This window comes from Dysidea avara, chromosome 12 (genome assembly GCF_963678975.1).
Source record: "Dysidea avara chromosome 12, odDysAvar1.4, whole genome shotgun sequence".
Taxonomy (NCBI): domain Eukaryota; kingdom Metazoa; phylum Porifera; class Demospongiae; order Dictyoceratida; family Dysideidae; genus Dysidea; species Dysidea avara.
The window spans coordinates 21594319-21608193 of record NC_089283.1 but is presented as its reverse complement, the minus strand read 5'-3'; the positions used below and the strand labels follow the sequence as shown (position 1 = coordinate 21608193).

General features: G+C 36.7%; 2 protein-coding genes across 2 annotated transcripts; one reads left to right on the top strand and one right to left on the bottom strand.

Annotated features, from left to right (window-relative positions):
* Positions 1-12: 12 nt before the first annotated feature.
* LOC136241536 (mannose-P-dolichol utilization defect 1 protein-like) lies at positions 13-3220 on the bottom strand. The gene is made up of 5 exons (XM_066032764.1): positions 3079-3220; positions 2960-3025; positions 2769-2901; positions 889-1093; positions 13-375 (listed from the first exon to the last, which is right to left on the bottom strand). Exons 1-5 carry the CDS (start codon positions 3152-3154, stop codon positions 151-153), a joined length of 705 nt encoding a protein of 234 aa, XP_065888836.1. The 5' UTR covers positions 3155-3220; the 3' UTR covers positions 13-150.
* On the top strand, positions 3189-12211 carry LOC136241532 (WD repeat and FYVE domain-containing protein 2-like). Its single transcript, XM_066032760.1, has 12 exons — positions 3189-3437; positions 3493-3560; positions 3622-3695; positions 3754-3808; positions 3863-4015; positions 4438-4548; positions 4595-4721; positions 5033-5138; positions 6216-6317; positions 8515-8645; positions 11944-12052; positions 12117-12211. Exons 1-12 carry the CDS (start codon positions 3310-3312, stop codon positions 12150-12152), a joined length of 1200 nt encoding a protein of 399 aa, XP_065888832.1. The 5' UTR covers positions 3189-3309; the 3' UTR covers positions 12153-12211.
* The last annotated feature ends 1664 nt before the right edge of the window (positions 12212-13875 follow it).

The following is a 13875-nucleotide window of genomic DNA, read 5'->3' as shown; positions in this document are numbered from 1 at the left end:
CACATTACGTAATTAACAATGAACAAAAATACAAATAATGTGAATTATTAAACAGGGTATAAATACATAATACAGTTTGGTTCACTACTCTATTATACAACAAGTAGAGTCTTGGAAGAGTACGCAGATGATTACAGAACTAGTCAAAAATCATGCCTCCTTCTTCTTATCAGCAGACCAGTATATAATGAACTGTATCACAATGATAGAGTTGAGAATGACTGTGCTACAATACTGTATCAACATTAGGGGGTCACTTGTCTCTTGTATTGTAGTGAATACTCTAGCAATTGCACCGCCCCACAATAACAGGTATGTGATGAAGGATAGTTGACCAGTGGAGCCGAGACGAAATGTGTTGATGATCTGAGACATCTGCGAAACCAACAATGTAGTAAATGTGTAAACATTTTATTGAGCACAGTAGCTTCATTACTGGGGACCAAGAGATCTTAGTTTGTTTCACTGAGGTTGGAAATAATTGCAAGGAGCCTGTATTATGGTGTTTTCTATTATAATTCTAAAAGAGGTTCACTTGTTTTCTATAATAAACATCATCAGTTATTCAAGCAAATGATCTTGAACAACTATTCAACTACTGGGTGAATGAAAACATGTCGCCAAATTAAAATCCACTGACCATCTACCACTACTCTTTTTTTAATATCCTGATTAAGTTCTCCATCAAACTTCAGTAAGAATACATAGTGTACAAAGCTTTTCCACAAAGACAAAACCACGTGAAAGAAAGCCAATCCTTACAAAGTTGAATTTATGAACCCAGAATATGCTAGCTCACATGCTTTAAGAAATTCTCACTACAGTGAGAACCTTGAAGTTACTGAGCTTAGGCTTCACGGCATATGATGATACACTACACACACTTACTCTGCTGGTTGTTAGTATTGGAATTGTGGTAGACTGGAGGAAGGTCAACACCTCAATAGGAAGCAGTCCAGATAAGAAGACGTACAACACAATGGAGTAGACGGCAGCCACCACACCTCCAATAACAGTTTGACTGTTGTAGTGAAACACTAACATCCAAATGATGAACGTCTGAATTCCTAGGAAAGCTGTTTCTCCATAAGTGCTATAAATGGATGAACAATTGTGAAGTGTTTGGTTTAATAGCCTCACTTTGCACAGCTGAGGAAATGTTGGTACTACTCAATACAAAAGTTTAAATACAATAAGATTACTAGAAAATATCACTACATTGTTATAGTACCTTAATCCACACAGAACTTTATTCTTGGAATGCTAGCAAGTCTTATGTGCCTTACTCAAATTGAGGCTTGATTCACAAAATTTTCCTGAAATCCAAGTGGAAAGTACTTAATCTAAACAATAGATATGTGATCTTAATCTTATAATGGATGCTTATATCATTTGTCAAGTTCCAACAAACACGCCATTCATTGCTTTGTAACCCTTCAAACTTGGAATTAATTTTGAACATGAAATAAAGCGTAAGTACGAACTATAGGCAGAGTGTCAGGTTTCTATTACTGCACAACAGGATATTCTTATACATGAAATGAAACCTAATTAAACACAAGTAAACAGTTTTATACAACACTACAGAGTACTTTTGAAATGAAGTAATGAATGGCAGATGTTGTCTTTGCTGGAACTTGACGAATGGTATGAGTGTCCATTATAAGATTAAGATCCTGTATCTATTGTACACCACTGGATTCTGTAGCACATGAGGATTCTAGGCATGCGTCTGGGTTCAAAACGTTAAAAGAGGCATAAAAATATGTTGTGTTTTGCAATATAGTAGAAACTTCTGCCAAAGGCTTAATTTGGTAACTAGATTTGCAAAATTTTTGACTTCAAGCAAACAGCTATGTTCTCAATATAGCATACTGTGAGTAGTTCAAAACATTAAAATAGCTACTAGAATATGTACCCTCAACCCAAGGGGTCACCAATGCCCCCAAAATTGTGTATAAGAGTCCCAATATTTGTGACCTAATTTGGGAAAACCATTGATCTACCCACATCAATAAATTGTGAAATGTGATTTTAAAGATATTAATCCAGTATAGCTTGGGAAGGTCAAAAGCTACGAGTTTTGAAATTTCCACTGTGAACGCAGCCAACCAGTGTTTATTTCACTTCAATCCATAGCAAGCTAGCTATTGTGATTTTGAGCACCTTTTATCACGATGGTATCTGCAACACAAGCACATCACCATGGGTAGTGTGGTTGATATATGAACAGAAAATGGCCGACTGGGTCATATGGTGTTTCCAGCCTTTATATTGGGCTCTCAAGACCACCTGTGCCACTGAAAATATGTAGAAAATATTTGGACAACTGTCCAAGGCTGTTCATGTCTCTAGTCTTGTGTTTCAGCTGGCCAGTAACATTACAAGGTGCCAGAGTATCTCTAGAAATCCACTTGTGAAAAGCAGCCTGAGCAAATCAGTGGCATGGCTGTAGTGCAAATGTGTAGAGTATTTGTGTGGCTATCTATTCATGGTGAAAAGTGAATTTCACTAATGTGTGCGTAGATTGATGATTATCAAAAATTTGGTCACATTTAATGATTTGCCCTTCATCATGATTCTCATATTTGAGTTCATGAATGGACGAAAACCAAACTAACTGCACGACTTGTACATGATTCTTTCAGGATTTCTAAATATTCAATGGATTTCTCAGATGAGTTCCAGGTCATTGATGACCCCCAGACCAACATATATATTTCAAATATAAGTCACTTGATATGCATACAGCATGCATGTTAACTTACCTAAATGGAAACTGCTTAGCAAAGTTGTATGCACCAGTGAAAGTTAAAGCTGCCAATTCCAGGATGACAGCTAGCATGCTCAATCCTTCAGCACTTCCCGCTCGAATCATCTTGATAATTTGTGGGACCTTTACTAAGTGCACGAAACACACGGTAAAACCTTAAAGCGGGCTCGCTTAATTTACACTTACCCATTACAGCACCAAGGATGATTTGAAAGCTCAAGACCCTGCTTAGCACGATTGAAAAACATCTTGCTGTGGAGTTTAAAGATTTTTCAAATTGCACATCTTCGCGTTAATTCCCTTACCATCGAAGAAGTTGAAGTTAACGAAAACTACTTCATAGCAGTCGCCAGGAGCAAAATACTTCAGAACAGCTTCCATTGTCTAAACGTCTACTTCTTTACTCTAATTGAAGCACACAGCTAGCTTATAGTGTGTTTTAAATAGAGAAAATATTTGCATACCAGGAAGTTTTCAAAAGAAGCCAGTGGAATACAAAATCTTACGTGTAGGGAGCAGTCCCGTATCTTAGTGAAATGGCCGCGTCAGTGAAACGAAAGAACAAACCAGCTTTACTAAGTAGCCTAGTGGGCTGTGGAAGTGCCGTCAATGGCGTGTGCACTGTAGCCCACGAGGAAGCAGTTATCAGCGTGAGCGATGACAGGTATTAAAAACGTTTATGAAAGAAGTCCTTCAGATATGCCGTATCTATATTGTAGAACTTTAAGAGTATGGGCTAGAAGAACGGATGTACAATATTGGCCAACCATTTGTCACACGTACCAGTGTAAGCCATGCATTACTGGGGACTATATTTGGTGTATTAGAGATACTGTGTGTTATTTCAGGTGCTGCATCAGCATTAGCATATGATAGAGAATCTAGAAGACTTTTCGTTGGCCTTGGGTCAGGCAGTATTCATGTACGTGTGTACATGTGTCATGTTAGTATAGGACATATTTACTATACTGCTGTGTTAGGAATATGTGCTATCTGAAGATATCAATAGAATGGAACCAAAAAGAAATTATAATGGTAAATTTAATACCAGTGTATTATTTTTTTGTTTCAAAAATGTTTTAACTGTAGCTCACACTGGCCGAGTGACTGCATTGAAGTTCAATATAGAGAACAATTGGTTACTAAGTGTAAGTAGGGACAAATCATTTGAGTGGCATTGTACAAGTACTGGTCGACCGAGAGGAAACTTTAAGACTCAATCTTGGTGTACTGCAGTAGAATATCCTTTTCTTTAACGAAACAAACACCTTGCACAACATCACATCATTATAGTACCATGTCAAGTAGGTCCCAAACTTAGCTACAGTGTATTTTATGACTTCATTAATAAGACCAGTAGAATACCTCATTATAGTGACCATGTTCAGTATGAAACACAACAGTGGTGTACTTTACTACCTTACTATAGTAACCATGTACATGTCAAGAAGTCCACTATTAAGGTGTATTTATACTTTATTGCCTTCATCAGTGATTCTATCAGTGAGCTTTCACTGTATTTTTTATTTGTTGCAATAATAGCTACTACCCTGTTCCGTGAAAAATTATGTGTGGACTATATGCTACTACTAAATGAGGGTGTGTGTGTCTACTACCATTTTGCTGTGTCCCTTATTAATCAATTCCTTAACTCATTGTTACATTAGACACTTCCACTAAACATGCATTTGTGGCTGACTACAGTGGTGTAATAACTGTACTGAAATTAGATCCAAACAATTTCCAGGAGGTGACTACACTGAGAGGACACCAAAGTAAGTGACTGTGAAGTATTACAGTGGTATTGTGATGGTGTTGTAGGTAGTGTTAGGACACTATGCTGGGATCAGGAGAAGAGACTGCTGTTTTCTGGTGGATTTGATGGTATTGTTGTTATCTGGGACATAGGGTCACGTCAGGGAACTGCTTATGAGTTAACAGGACATCGGTGAGTGTGTATGGTGTGTGTTCCATCTGTATATCTTAGCAAATCTTCTTGTGTGCAAACTATGAAGATATGTATTATTTCATGTTATATAGTGTAAACATAAAGTTCAATATTGAAATAGTTTTCTGTTTTGTATGTGTGTATACACTACAGATGTGCATACACAACACACAGACTATACACACAACAACATATGCTATATACACAATTACACAAGCAGAGAATTGCATCACCAGGAAATGACATTATATTGTTACTGTTTTGTGTGTAATGAGCTAATCATTAGTTAATATTTTATTATCCACTCATAGTGGCTGTGTAAAGTCACTGGCCTACTCCTCAACTACTCACAAGTTACTGTCAACAGCAGAGGATGCTAGAATAGGACTGTGGGACATCAATACCGAAAGACAAGAGGTACCGAGTGTATGACATCGAATTCCTGACAATATTGAGATCTCGATAGCTTTTTAATGAGGTCATAAAAGGGACCTATTTGAGGTGGTCTTATCGTGAAGTATACATTAGCAATGTTTTGGACCTGGTTACTATAGTGAGGTGGTTTTATTATTGAAGTAAATTTGGGACTTACTTGATGTACGTAGCCGCTAAAACAAAGTGGCCTTAATATCTTGTGCGTTTGTGTGTAAGGAGTTGTATATTTACTCCAAAAGGGAGATTGGTGTGTTTTTGAAAATGTAAAGTTGTATACAAAACGTTCATGCTTGCATTATGTTTGAGTTATTCTAAAGGATATATAGATGTGATTTAAAACTCAAAATAGTATTATTGGCTAAAGAAATTCACATACAGTAACTGAAGAGATGTTTGGTATATGTATTAAGCGCCTGACAAGATATTTCACTCAATGTACATGTGTTGTTAATGGAATTTCATGGCAGTCATTGCAATTAATATATGTAGATTTTTAATTTTGTGATCAATGTAGCTATAGCAACTATGGTTTAAGTACAAGCTGTGTTTTTTGTGATTTTTTTTTGTTAATCTGTTAGTATATCAACTGAGAATTATCTTGTTTCTTTGCCGCTGTATCTTTCTTATGTGTAGTGTATTATTTGTGTTGTTCCGTGGTTGCTGACACTTGGCCGGTCAGTGGGTAGGAATATACATCCATGCATTGCCCAAACAATTATTTTACTGATTATTGTATAGTTTTGAAACTATCAACTTAGTAACTACTAGCCTATAACCTGTAAACCAAAGCTCACAATTTGATACTCCTCGTTGCTCAATATAATAAGTCAAAAACGTATCATATCTTGAACTGGTTGACCATCAAAGCCATGAGCAAACTGCATTCCCATATATTGCCTGGGCAATATCCTGAGCGGCACCTTTGAATGCCCACAATAAAGTGGTAATAAATGTAAGAGTCTGTTACTTCAAAAAATTATAGTAAGAATTCATTTAATTTTATGAACTCTTTGGGTTATAGGATTGTTGTTATGGTATGGGTGCTTTTACTACTTTTAGACGGCTGAGTGGGGAGAAGGTGGACAGTGTGAAAAATGTGGTACTCCTTTCTTCTGGAACGTTAAGATGATGTGGGAGAGGAAGACAATAGGAGGTAGACAAGTAAGTTGTATGATGTGTGTGTTGTGTGTAGTAGAAGTAGTAGTAGTGTGTCTGAGTATGAGCATGCAGATGACTTACATGTGTACATTCCACTCTGCAGTACATGTTGTATTGTAATCCAATTGTTCCACTACCAATCACTACAAATTCACTTCTAATTTATGTAAATTAAGGTCCCACACGTTCTATCCTAGGACCAGGAGCTTATAGGCGCCAAAGACACTTATAAGCCCCTGTTTGGACTTATCCCATGTTTCTTGTAATCCCTGTTTCTTAGTCACTATCCCACTAGGGACCTGTAAAGAAGGCTACTGAAAGCCTGTGTAGCAGGGAGTCAGAAACATGTTACTAAAACTGTTGAAAAAAATCCCAGACCAGGTGGTTGCTTGATCCACAGACAGCTTGTAGTCTAGGCGAGTGCCTGAGGACTCACACAGCCTGACTTCCTCTGCATTCAACTTGATAATCCCTGAACACAATGATAAGGGCAAAGATTTTGTAGTTCTGGTCCACATATTTTGCCTCTGAAAGAGAAAAACCACTAGATTACAGCAAAGATAGATTCTGGGTTGCAAAATTTCTGTAAAATGCCCAATTTTGTTCTCCTGACTGGCGTGCAGCAGATAATTATATTTTACATGTTTAGGTGACCTTTGTTATATCATAACCTTTGTTTAAATAGTTTGTATGAGCAGGCACCTGTGTGTTTTGTTAGAGTATTTGACTTTATGCTCCTTGTAAAAAGCTTCATGTAAGGGTGGCATGCCATAGATACATTAAAAAGGCTAGTCGTTGAATTCATAACAAACCCACATGTCAACACCAAGAGTTCATAACACTGTTACGGTGGTAGCATATTCAGTGAACACGCTGTGTTAAGTAGTGCATCATCACCTCAGTCTGTTTAATAAAGGACAATATTGTACTTTGCGTGGGAGGATCAAAGCGATGCCGCGTATCGTATTGTCCATACAGTACTTATCAGCTGCATAACTGTACTGTATGAGTCATACAGTGCAGTTATGCAGCTAATTGGGCAAATGTAGTACAGTTATGCGCTTAATTGGGTAAATACAGTACAGTTATGCGGAGAATTTATTTGTGGAATGTTACGTAAACAACACTGTAAATCGCTAAAACCAGCCAAACTAATCCTACGAGTTCGTTCTACGGCTAGGAATAGATTGTATAAACACTTACTGATCGTCTGATCACGAAGCTTTTTAAACACGGCTCCACTAAGACAGCACGATTGATCACGTGCGTGACATTTAGGCCTAGTGACATTGTAAATCACTAAAACTAGCCAAACTAATCCTATTAGTTCGTTCTACAGTTAGAAATAGATTAGTTAAACACTTACTGATATCCTTATCACCGAAAATCGCAGCGGTTTGAGTACTAGAGAAAATCGCTCCGAGCCAGACGCAACCAGGAAGTACAATATAACACTTAAAGCACCGCCTTGCTTGTGTGTACGAAAAATACAGTACTCAGGGGGTGTCTCGAGGCAAATACAGCACACCCCCTCGTACTGTATTTTCCGTACACACACGCGTGGCGGTGCTTTAAATCTAACATAAAGTCACAATAGGTTTGCCTTATTCAACACTTATCTTTTTTCTAACTACAGAAGAGGTATTGAATCAAAAATGAACTTCAAATTGGTATGTTTGTACAGGCTAGCTATATAGGCTATACTAGCCTTTCCTTTATGACATTGCACTTTTGTATTCAAATATTGTTTCTTACTGAAAAATTATTTTGTGATTAGGTATACCATATATGTACAAATTTTGAGGTATGTAGTTTTTGCGGATTGATGAATTTCAGTGGTTTTATTTTTGTGGATCACTCATTTTCCACTTGGGCTACTGTTATTTAGCATAGGGTTAGGATCGCAAAATCCACAAAAAAAAATTATATCCCTTATAAATATTTGTACGTATACAGTAGTAGCTTTGGAAAATATCAAACCCACATGAACAAATTAAATTTGTTACCTTATAAGTTTGCCATTGATAAACCTCAGTACATTCTTCCTGGATTACACAAATGATTGATTCCTCATCAGACCTTAAAATGCGAGTCTCCAGTCACTGTTTTTAATTTCAGAAAAAGCCTGTTGTTGACAGTTAAACACTATGAAATTTAACAACTCTTGTCCACATTCTCATATTCTTTGTTTTGTTCACAGCATCACTGTAGGAAGTGTGGAAGAGTTGTTTGTGCTAAATGTTCGGAGAGCCAGTCCACATTTCCACCAATGGGATTTGAAGTTCCCGTTCGTATGTGTTCGGACTGTCACTCATCTATTACAACTGAACAGTAAGCTGTTTTGTTCTGTTTTATAATAGTGAGTGTAGTAGTTACCTTGTAGAGCTGCTATGTATATGTATCAGTTATTTTCCATGTAAAACCAGCATCATTGTTTACTGCTGTGATCATGATGGGGCACACAATATACAGTGGAACCTCTCTATTATGGACATTTTGGGACCCAGAATTTTTGGCCAGTTTTTGCTATAATATAGAGGTTTTCCTCTTTCAGAGGTAAAAATGTATTAACCAGACGTTTTTTTCTATTGTGTCCTTAATTCGGGGAGTTTGTTAAGAGAGGTTCCACTGTAATATGGAAACGTAGTTCACCACCATCACTACCAGTGTGATAGAACCGTTGCATGAGTTGTGACAGATTTAACTTTTGCACATTGCAGACAGTACTGCTTGTAAATACATTGCAGCCCTAACATGGCCTGTCAAAATTACAGGCAATGTGGTTGGCCACTGGTACACAATACAAGTAAGTTGGGAAATTTTCGTTCGAGATGATTTAGTTGTAAAATCAATTCGGTGTGTTATATTTTCACGGACAGCCCAAGCCACAAAAATATTTTACCAGTGAATTTTTCTGTACAATGAATAATTAAACGTATAGCTATTCACCTTTATACTGTATCTGCAGTCAGCACACTGTCGGGATTAGAAGCTAGCATGTTTGTTGCTACATGTTTTGTGTGTCAGAAATAAGTGTGCAAGATATGATAAAAGTTGATCAACAACAATGTTATATGGATACTTGTTGTACAATGAACATGTAATTGTAATGGGTGCCTGTGACAGAGATAGGTCATATAGTTGCGTTTAAACTTATTTTGGTGGAGATTGGAACCCTGTAGGCCATTCTTTCCTCTCCAAGTGCGTACTGATTCCTCAAGTGTTTTGACCTGTGTAATATAAAAAAAACACCAAAAAATATTTTGCAAGTAGAAAATAATTATGAGCATAAATATTTTCGTAATTTATTTTCATTGGTTAAGGCAACCACACAACATTCTTACTGTCAAATATTTCACATCTACAATACCAAGCAGTTTATATGCACAATGCTGTTTAAAAGTTTTCTTTGGTAGGTCATAATGTCAAACCATTAATTTGGTCACTCATTGAGACTTTTGGGTCACAACATGACAGATGACAGGCTGTTATTTTGAGCTCTGATTAAATCATACAGTACAGCTGTACTGTACATTAGGGATCATGAAGGTTTGGGCTTTTCTGGCCAAAAATATCACCCTAAAATCTAAAATAGTGTTGAGCGGTACTAACAATTTTAAAATGATACGGTCTTTAAGATAGTATTGCGGTACAATTACAGTATTGCATAAGTTTCAATACATTACATAAGTTGCAATACATTACATAAGTTGCAATACATGTATGTACATGCAATGATTTCAACACTTTGGCCTGGTAGGCTGGTACAGTGTATTGTTAATGCTGATCATAGTAGATTACAAGTTACAGACTTAATATACCACACAGTAGTATCACACAGTTTTCACATTGGGAGCTAGTGAGTCTGTCACCTATAGTATTTCTGTACTGACAATATGTAAGTTTATTTTTCTTTGAGATCAGCTACACACTAGCTCACTTTACTTATCCATTTTCCAGCGCTTTGATATTATGTTGAATGCTTTCAGTTAGGAGACGTAGCTAATCGGGCTGTACTAAAAATATGATGCATACAGGGTGTAGCTTGTATTATGTGAAAATTACAAAGGGAGGGTGCTAGTGCTGTTTGAGGTGTTTCTCAGTATTAACAGTATTGCTAAAATGCAATGGTATTGGTACTTGGTAGTTCAATACGATTACAGTATTGTAGTATTGTTCAATTTTACCCTTACAATACCTTCATGGCACCTTGGCAGTGTATAACCAAGCCGAAAAGTGCCTTCAGTACAACCTGAAACACTTCCAAAAAATGCTACAAAATTTTTAGAAAGTTATTTAGTGGAATTTTCTACTTCCGGACTGACTAACTAACTAATGCACTCAGACAAGTGTAACTCGATAATGGCTAAGGATATGGACTTGATTTTTTCACTGTTCAACATCGCTTCAGCCCGACAGGTGCCTTTTGGCATATCACAGTACGTATGCACACATCATGGACTTACATTTGTCCTCCTTTGTGTCCCATTTCTTTTTACTGAAAGCCCAAGGTGTCATTTCGTAGTAGCATGATGGCTTCCCTACGTTTGTAAAGAGAGAATCATCCGTATTTTCCGTAGTGACTATGCTGTGTAGATTGGAAGCAGAACATCCAGTACACTTGATTCCTCACCAGGCGTGTGTCTAACAAGTACTACTGCTGTAATAGCTGCAGATGATTCTGTCAGGGTTTTCATTTCCTTGACTGAAAAAGTGTTGCACTGATGAGTGGTATATATCCATACAAAAACAGCCAAGCTGTAAAAGGGTGTGGTCTTCAAAAGAAGCCTGGGTGAAAATAGTTGTGAGAACAAAGGTAAATGGCTGCAATGATTAACATCGTTGCAACCATTTCTTGGCTGCCACCTTTGATTTCACAACTTTTCACCCTACCTTTTAAAGGCCACACCCTTTTTAGTTTGACTGTTCTTGTATGGACTTGTTTTAACCCAATTTCTTCTGATTATGGAAGACAAAAGTTACAATACTTTATTTGACTATCTGTGATAGACTGTATGATTTTATGACGACTTCTAATAGAACACACATAGAATGTTCTAGATTTTCCATTGGTAGATATGAAATTATAAACCTTTACTATTGCAAAGATTTAAACTAGAACTTTCATTTGTAAGGTAGAAATAGTAAGTTTGTAGTTTTCACCATACATTGTCTAACAGTTTCCCCTTTTGGGCAGCCACATAGGAAAATCCAGTAGTTCAGTGGTGAGGTTTAGGAATTGGGTATGGAGGTCCTTGGTTTGAACTATGGACAATTTTTTTCAACAATTTTTCTCCCCTTTTTAATTTTTGGTGACTGTTCCATTAGAGTACTTTGACCCCATGATTTTACACCTGGTTGCATGGTTTTCTCCTTGTAGTGCAGCTGTTAATGTGATTTGAAATGGTTTGAGCTATGATGGTTAAAGACCAATTTTAAGTTATTCCCATAAGTGGTTTTCCCTGCTGAATAATGCTGAATAATGTTGAAATAGAATGTTCAGCTGGTTTTCCAAATTTAGTAGAATTAGTGTTGTTAGTCAAATTTGTGTGTCGTCATGTGGTTTAAGGGTTGCTTTCCCTTGCACTTAACTTACGTATTATAAGTTCTTTGTTGGATTTTGTTTTAGACGTAGTCCAATGGCAGAATTTATGGAGATGCGTCCAGTTGTTGTAGCAATGTATTTAGATGAGGAAAAGAAACTCATGATAACAGCAGATACTGATAACAAGATTGGGGTAAGATGGTCGGCCATTTTGTGTGTAGATTATTATGTGTTCTCTCCTCTCATTCACCTTACAGGTCTGGGACATAAAGTCATTACTTGCTAGCACATGAATGACTTTTATATAAATTTGTTTTTGTTTTAATGAATTGAATATGTTATTGCGCTTCAAGTTTAGTAATACAACACGGTGCTTTTAGCTCCGGCTTACAGTTAGAGTAGCTCAAACAGGAGTTGATAATATTGTACTTGAGTTCTCTGGTACATATGTATAATGGTATAATTTTGGCTTCTTGCCAAGAGTTCTAGATAAAAATCTATTTATGCAACCATAGACTGGGACCAAAAACATGGCCTCAGTATGTTGTTGCTATGCCTTATCTATTTAAAAGTGGCCCTTTATTGAGGTGGTTTTAGTCCACTTTTTAAAGCATAACCATGCATTGATGTAAACCAGAAGGTAAAATTTTAACTGTTTCATGCCTGCAGTCATAGACGTCTATTTTTAGTAGTGACATGTCAGTAAGCTGTACACATGTAAGTACCTCAACTGTTGTTTGTGGGAGTAATCATAAACCTTTAATGTTTTGACCTTGATATAATTTAGAGAGGTAGGGCTTTTAATAAGTCCTTTTCATGCTAACTGGTTGATCATGCTTTGCACTAGATCAAAATTAATAGATAGTTGGTAAGGTGATTAGTTTGTCCACAGATGTTTTCTGTAATTTAGTAAACAATTTGATAGGTGTAGGTGGCATGCATACAGAACTATAGTTAGGCATTCCAGTATCTGAGATTTTTTAATAAAAAAATTCACCTGATTTGTGTTTTTTATGAGCTCTCGTCTTCTTTGTGGATAACTCAGTATAATCACGAGTAGATGGGTGTGGCACCACTAGAGACTAGAAATGTCTGATCCATCAAAGATTTCTACTGATTTCAATCTCTAATAGGTACTGCTTTACTCACTATAAATTGCTATCTATAATCATTTGTAGAATATACCAGTTATAACATGATTACTCGGAATATGACTAAATATACACACTCTCTTGAGCGCTATGCGCTCTTTGGGAGTCATGCTTATATTTTAGTCATATCCCTTGTAAGCGTGTTATAACTATGATATCTAAAAAGTTTCTATATTACTGGCATCACTAGCTTCATAGCATGAAGAAGGATGAAGACCAGCCTGATTGAGGATAAAAGGAAAGACAAGGCACACAGGAAAAAAAAGTGACATTTCCGGACCAAAAATCAGCTTGAAAATGTACAGGAAATGTAACTGTTGAATTTGCTGGAGTAAACCTGTATACCATAAATTTCACATGTTATGACATTTCCTAAAACATTGGAAATTTCATGTGTCTGTACATTTCCTCTGCCAAAAATTTTTAGATTTCCTACATGTATTCAGAAATTTGACATTTACATTATATTTCCTTAGTTAAGGACACATGGCATGCAGTGACATTTCCTACACTATCCAGAAATGTGACATTTACATTAGATTTTCTTAGTCAAGGACATATGGCATGCAGTGAGATTTCCTGTACTATTCAGAAATTTCAATGAGATTTTCTAAGTCAAGGACACATGGCATGTAGTGAAATTTTAGTCCAAGATTGTCACTCCAGCTGCTGTCATACCTGACTACTGGTAACACTTTACAGATTAGGATAAGATCTCGGTGTAACCTAAATGCAATATATACAGTACATTATAGAGGCCAAGGACACGTCATGTAAATTTCAAGAAATATCAAGACACACGGTAGTGTGTCGTGTGGCCCAAGAAGCCGGCGCGCAACACCCGTGAGTATATTGACAGGAAGAA

What these genes read in the sequence shown, in the direction of transcription:
- LOC136241532 (XM_066032760.1), top strand. Translation starts at nt 3,310, where the DNA reads ATGGCCGCGTCAGTGAAACGAAAGAACAAACCAGCTTTACTAAGTAGC. An exon ending in TACACTGAGAGGACACCAAA is followed by an intron (nt 4,549 to 4,594) that starts GTAAGTGACTGT and finishes ATGGTGTTGTAG; the next exon opens with GTAGTGTTAGGACACTATGC. An exon ending in TATGAGTTAACAGGACATCG is followed by an intron (nt 4,722 to 5,032) that starts GTGAGTGTGTAT and finishes ATCCACTCATAG; the next exon opens with TGGCTGTGTAAAGTCACTGG.
- LOC136241536 (XM_066032764.1), bottom strand. Translation starts at nt 3,154, where the DNA reads ATGGAAGCTGTTCTGAAGTATTTTGCTCCTGGCGACTGCTATGAAGTA. An exon ending in CATCCTTGGTGCTGTAATGG is followed by an intron (nt 2,902 to 2,959) that starts GTAAGTGTAAAT and finishes TCGTGCACTTAG; the next exon opens with TAAAGGTCCCACAAATTATC. An exon ending in CAATACTAACAACCAGCAGA is followed by an intron (nt 376 to 888) that starts GTAAGTGTGTGT and finishes TTGGTTTCGCAG; the next exon opens with ATGTCTCAGATCATCAACAC.